This window comes from Tetrahymena thermophila, assembly GCF_000189635.1.
Source record: "Tetrahymena thermophila SB210 genomic scaffold scf_8254006, whole genome shotgun sequence".
Classification (NCBI taxonomy): Eukaryota; Ciliophora; class Oligohymenophorea; order Hymenostomatida; family Tetrahymenidae; genus Tetrahymena; species Tetrahymena thermophila.
The window spans coordinates 39502-46570 of record NW_002476011.1 but is presented as its reverse complement, the minus strand read 5'-3'; the positions used below and the strand labels follow the sequence as shown (position 1 = coordinate 46570).

General features: G+C 22.9%; 1 protein-coding gene across 1 annotated transcript; it reads right to left on the bottom strand. All coding sequences in view use genetic code 6, as the record gives it.

The window, feature by feature from the left end:
• Positions 1-2113: 2113 nt before the first annotated feature.
• On the bottom strand, positions 2114-5456 carry TTHERM_00944130 (bowman-birk serine protease inhibitor family protein; the record flags this gene model as incomplete). Its single annotated transcript, XM_001026619.2, has 2 exons — positions 2114-2457; positions 2540-5456. The coding sequence occupies 2 exons, from the start codon at positions 5454-5456 to the stop codon at positions 2114-2116; spliced, it is 3261 nt and encodes a 1086-aa protein (XP_001026619.2).
• Positions 5457-7069: the final 1613 nt, after the last annotated feature.

Here is a 7069-nt window from a genome sequence, read left to right as displayed (position 1 = left end):
AGAAATTTAATTTTATACTTAATATAAAATAGTTATATATTATTAAATATTCATAGACTTTCCATATAATTTTTAACATTCATTGTTTTTAAAGAGATAGTTTACTACTAGTTTTGATTTCCAACAACACTTTACACTTTATTAATTGATAATTTTTGAAAATAGTTGCTAAATTATTTTACTTGAGTGCTTTCTTTTAGGATTTTTTCTAATTCCATATATTAATTTTCATAGTTTTATTTTTGCTTCTATTCTAAATTTTTGTTTTATTTTTTATAGAACAAGTTTTTAAAAACATTAAAAAGAAAGATAAAGATATCAATTAAGAAAATTAGATTAAAAATAAAGAGAAGCACTATTGCTATATTGCCTATATTTAAATAAGTTTCAATTGTACTCTATTCAAATTATTGTTCCCTATTTAATTAATCTTCTATTACTAAAATGTAAATATGAAGAAACCACACAGCAGAAAATATAAGCTCGCCTATTATTTTTATAATCGAATTCATAAGATTCTGATATGGTTTATAATAAAACGTTATCAAAGAAGAAATAAGAAATAATAAACCAAGGATAACACATGCAGCATAAGGACTGTTTTATAAACTAAATAAGATTATTACTGCTAAGTACTTTTTTAAAAGTTAAATAAGAAAATAGTTTCTTTTAATAGCTGAAAGATTCGATTTATCTTTTGATAGTCTATTTGTAAACTAAAATGAGTAAAGAAATTCATTTTTTAATTATAAATTATTTATTTAAATATAATTATGATAAAAGGACACTATAAAAAATATTAAAAATGTTATAGCTAAATAGTATCCATATCTAACTGACCAGAGCTCTTGTTATAATGTAGTGAATTAATGTAGAATTGACACTGATAAAATAAGTAAATTAGCCTCATTTTCAGAATTTAGCCTTTATAATACTTTACTTTTGATTTTTAATATCATTTTTATTGATTTTTAAGAAAAATAAAATAAAAATTAAGCAATTAGATGAAGTATGGCATAAACGACTATTAGCACAAAATATTTCAAGAGAACTAGAGAAGTATTTACAAGAAATGTATTTGAAAAACCAATTCGTTTAAATATCTAGTTATCAGTTAAAAAAACTTACTATTAATCAAATTTTAAACCAAATAAACTATAACTTTGCTTATAATCTGTTGACTAATAATTAACAACACCTGGGAATACGAATGTTCCAAATATTTAGTAGAAAATATATAAATTAGGAGGAAAGTTAGCTTTTAACAATAAGAACAGTAATGTTGGCTATGCTGTATTTAATAGATAAAATAATATCTAGGTTTGTTAAATTACACCTAACATATTTTAGTATTAACTACTCTTCAGATTACTCATCACTGCAGCCATGTTTTTTTAAGCAACTTGATCACTAAAAATGAAAGGTCCAATTTCAAATTAAATTGGATTTGTAAGATAATATGAACTTAGAACAAACCTATTATCTTAGCTCTCAAATATTTTTGTTTGTAAAAAGAGAGCTGTGCCACTACTAACTTAAAAGCTTGTTTTGACATTCATTTATAATGTTAGTTAATTTTAATTAATTTATGGATTTTCAAATGAATAATAAGATTAGGGAACGTTTGATAACTGAATTTATATAAGATTTTAAAAAGGATTTTTTAAGAAATCAATTTATTTTAAACTCTAGTCAAAAGTAAATGTTAATAAATAATTTGTTATTTAGAGAACGACAGATAGTTTTGTCTTCATAGCTTAAATACAAACAAATTAGGATGTATAACCTTCAGATATCTATTTTATTTCTTAATCTTATCCACAAATACAAGTGCTGTTTACTAATTCTAACCCTTGATAACAAAATGTACACTAATTTTTTGTGTGAATGCACTGTAAACAAGGAAACTAGCAAATTTAGCATTGACTTGTAAGTACATCTAAAAAGTGTGAATTTGGGCAAGGAGAACATGTACCATCATTATTTTCAACATAGTTTTCCATGCAAGTGCATTGAGGGAGGTTTTATCTTCCATATTTACATTTCAAGCAAATTATACTGTTTGATGAAAAATCAAATTAACACTTATCACATTTATTATCGCAGATAATTTTCATACAAACACCATTAATTTCAATATAGTTCGTGTTATCACAATAGCATTAAGGGGGATTTATTCTATTAACTGAGCATTTTAAGCAAGAATCTTTAGTATATGCACATGATTCACATTACTATGAGCATTTTTAGCATGATAGATTTTGATCTAAAAAATAATTTGGTTCAAGACAGTCACAAGAAGGTGTTATCTAATTTGAATATTTGCATTTTGTACAATTACTTTAATTGCCCTAGCATGATTGGCAAATGGGATTACACTTAAGGCAGAGCTATGTATAACTATCTAAGTAATATCCTTCAATACAAGAACATTTATTTAATAGATCAGTATTATTTCTTATACATTTAATACATTATAAATTGTTATTAACAAGATCCACAATCAAACAATCAGGAAAGGTTTATTACGTGTTTATACATTCTCTAGTTTGGAGATTTGGAATAAAAAAAATCAGTTGATTATCATTGTAGCTTTAACATTCTTAAACTGTGATATTATTTTTGTAGATAAGTAAATTATTTTTGTAATAAATGCAATTCATTTAGTCTATTTGCTAAAAAATAAAGCAATTTTAACTAGGATTGTAATCAAAGTAATATTAACCATCACCTTTATCTATATTAATTAGATTTAAATAAAATAGAAAATCTTCTGTGTTCTATGTTTGAAGGCCTATATTAATGCTGATCGTTGGAATATTTTAAGTAAATGAAACACTTAAAAATTAAATTTATTCTCTAAGATAATTGCATATTACATCGAATTCAATAAAGTGTATACCACCAGAGAAAGGACTTTGGTGTCTCATTAAAATAAATAAATTATTACTTTCTTACAAATTTAACATCGAATATTTAGAATCGATGCATTAAGTTATATAGCAAATTCTTATCAATATTTTTTGTCCATGAGGAACAAGAAAATATTCAACATTTCCTCCATTTAAAGGATAAGATAAAAGGGAAACTTAAGAATTAATAGTGACAGGTAGTATAGAGCAATAAAATGAAATCCAATAATAACCTGAAATATTTATATTCTAAACTACTGCATTGACTTATCTAGTAAAACCAAAACCTTTCAATCTATGTATCTCTACAGGAGTGTTTTAAAAATCTAAAACTAAAGATGGATTTGATGGTAATTGATTTTTGAAAATTTGTGTTAAATCAGAGAATAAGCTGATCTTAAATAGGGCAACATTTACTGTAGGATTAGACAGAAACATTTGTAAAGTTGTTAAATCATTTATCGGGTTTGTTATATTTTAAATGAATATTAAAGGTCTATGTTCAAGATCCCCACACAAATACCCAGCTGGATGATATTTAGATTTACAAGGTCCAACACAAAACTAAGGATTATTTAATATCATATTAAGGTTGGTATTAACTGAAGTATGAAAAAATTGTGAATGTGACTATATTAATAAAGTTATTGATTTTAAGTTTGTCCAAAAGGCAATCCAAACTACTTAGGTTTCTAGGATAGCAGTTTTATATACTATTTATCCTTAAACTTCAAAATTTATTAATTTATAGTCTGGAGTTTAGCTAAAAGAAAAAGTAAAAATTTCATTAGCTCCATCTGAAAAAACAGCGAAGGAATAGTTATCATTCAAATCTTAAAAATAATAAGAAAAACTAAATAAGAATGAATAAAAATTTTGATTAGATAAATTAAGAACACTCTCTGTTAATGTATAGTCTATGGGACTTATAGTCTGTGAACAAATAGGCTTTAAATTAGGTGTTGTGAATATTTTCACTATATTATTTGTTAAGCTGAAAATAGTTAGCTTTTGATTAATACAAGAATATCCATCGTCAAAATAACCTTACTGGCATATCCCATTTGCTAATCTTTATGGATCTTAGTTTATGCAAGTAGATTAGTTTGTACACCCATTACAATAACTTGGGCATTTTGAGCATGTATTATCGTTTTTCATGTAAAATTAATTTAAACAGCTGCATTAAAATGTAGTCTGATCATACACCATACCTTGAGGGCAATTTTGAAAATTTTTATTCCAATCAATTATATTATCTTTATCGACATTAATGCTTGGCAGTGCTTAAGATGAGCAAGTTAAATTACTTTGGTAGTTGATAAAGAAACCAGATTGACATATAATGCAAGAAACAGTGTTTCTAGAATCTTACAATAAACAATTTCCTTTATTAGAAGTAAGAAAAGTTCCTTTGTAATATCTGATATGACTGAATTAAATGTCTTATGTATTTGACGCATCTCCAAATTAAAGTTAACCTAGTAGAAACTGTTCACTTAAAGTTACTTTTTATATCAAATTTTCAAATGTATTTACTATTAAGAAAGCTTCGTTAAGTATTAGAGTCTTAATAATAAGAGTAACTTAATTCCATTAATTCAAAGGAATTGCTTAAATTTATTGTGCATTTAAAAAAATATTTTAAGATGAATCTATAGAAATAGAAATTTAAACCTGTTGATTTAGAATTTAAAATAATTTTAAGTTTTAGATAGAGAGAGAAGGTATTTTAAAGTGGAAAGTAATGACTAATCCTCCGAAATCAAGTGGATTAACATAGTCTGTTTTGAATTCTGTGTTTGATTTTACAAGAAGGATTTAAGATTCTCCTAAATCATAATTAGTTGAATATATTTTTGTTGACTTTGCTGTATTAACATAAGATTTTGGATTAGCCTTTGTATAAAAGAAGTCAAAATTCCATACGAGTTAGGTTTCTAGTGCTGTGAAATCATCTACATAATTTTAAGTCTTACTATCATCAATTTTTTCATCCCAGTAGATGTAAACATTTTTCGAATAAGCGCAAGATTCCTATGTTCCTGGTTATTCAGATGAATTTCCAATCTATAGAGTTACATCTGCTTTTGAAAAAATTTAATTAAAATTTTGTGTTGTCGGAGCTATATTAGCCAGAAATAAACTTCCGTAGCTGTGAACAGATGTTTATGCAATAACTTAATTATTCTATACAATAATTTATGATTTAATCAAATACCAACTATTGTAAGTAATTGTATTAATTGTTTAGTCTTAATTATATGAGAGAAGAGTTTATCTAACATTTTTATTGTCTAAATTATAAGATACACTCAATATTTATTGTCCTTTCAATATAAATTTAAAAAAATTATAATAATCAATACCAACATATCTTATAAAAAACCATCCTGAGATTGCAAATTGGTTTATGCTAGATGATGTAGGATCAGAGTTTTAAAACAAAAAATTTCCATAATAAAATTAGTTCTAATGAATGATTCGCTACTATTTAAACCTTTAATCATAATTTAATTGCTGATAGTTAACACCATGAATCATTTCGATGAATACGAATATTAATGTTAAATACTTAAATTTATTTTAAGTTATCCATTTATAATTCATTTAAATAACTTGCAACCTAAATCCTTATTTTGCTCTATCTTATTTCTTAGACAAAACAAAAGTATTTCATAAATATCTAATTATTTAAATTAAATCAAATATTAATAAATTAATTCAAAGTAGAAATGGAAAAATAAAAATTTTTTAATGAATGGATAAACTAAATTTAGATTAAATAAAATACAAAAAGAATTTATTGATTACATAAATTATTATGCAAAAGTACCAGATAGAAATCTTTTAATATACTCAATAAAATTATAAATTAATAAATATAAAATATCAAAAATTTTATAAAGTGAATGAATAAATTTAACATAAGACTTAACTATACTTATTAATAATGCTGATATTTCAAATCATTTAACTTTAAATTGCTTGCTTATTTTACTTTGCTAAGATTATATAATTTAGCTATCTTTTATTTTGATGTTTAAAAGACTTAATCTAAAAACTTTTGTAGTTATAAAAAAGTAAAATTCAAAATAAATTTATTTAATGCAATTTTATAATCTATTTAATAGTAAAGTAATATGGAAATATCTTTAAATTTTTTAATACTAAAATTTGGATTGATCATTAAAAAACAAGAAAAAATAACATAAATATGAATAAAGAAATATTTTGCATTTAACTTAGAATATTCTAAATAATACTTTAGAGTGTTTTTAAATTATTTGATTAGTAAGATTTGATAAATATTTCTTTTTACCTGTACTAGAAAATACATAATTATCAAAATTATTTAGCAAAAGCCTATTCTTCCATTTTTAATTGGCTTAAAATGTATTTTGTATTTTTAAAATATTTTATAATTACTTAATAGTTTTTTTTTAATTTTTGAAAATTAGAATAAATACTTTATTAATTTTCTAATTTATAAATTGTATGATATATAATTAAATCTATTTTTTAATTTTTTAAATTAATTTTTGATAATTTAAAGTTTCAAATTAAATATAAATATGTACATTTTTAATTTTATGAAAAACCTCTTTTTTTCAATGAGCTTGAGTGTAATCCTTTATAATTTATTTTTTATCAAAATAATTAGATTATTTGTTATAAATCTAACTTTTAATTGTAAGCCATGCATTTTTTTTATGAAATGAAATATTTATGCCATAATAGCTATTAAATAATTTTTAGAAAGTCTTAAAAAGTGTATTTATTGATTAACCTAATCAGACTATTTTAATATTTTTTAAATTAAAAATTTTTATAATTAACGATGAAATTAAATTTTGTTAATTATTAATTTTTTGTATGGTTATTATGTTCTTAACACTAATTTTATCAGAAATTCTAAGTAAGTTAATATAATTGTAAAAATAATTCTTTTATTAATAATTTATATCTTAACCTAAATAGGTGGAGTGGTAAGTTCTTTATTTCATAATTCAGATAAAATTCTTTTTATATCCCCTATCTATCTTACTTAATTTCACAAGTATATGTGTATGTTTTTAATAAAATCATCTCATAAAATTAAACTATTATTATGTGTTTTGATATACTTTACCTCATTACTATATTTAGCTTATAAT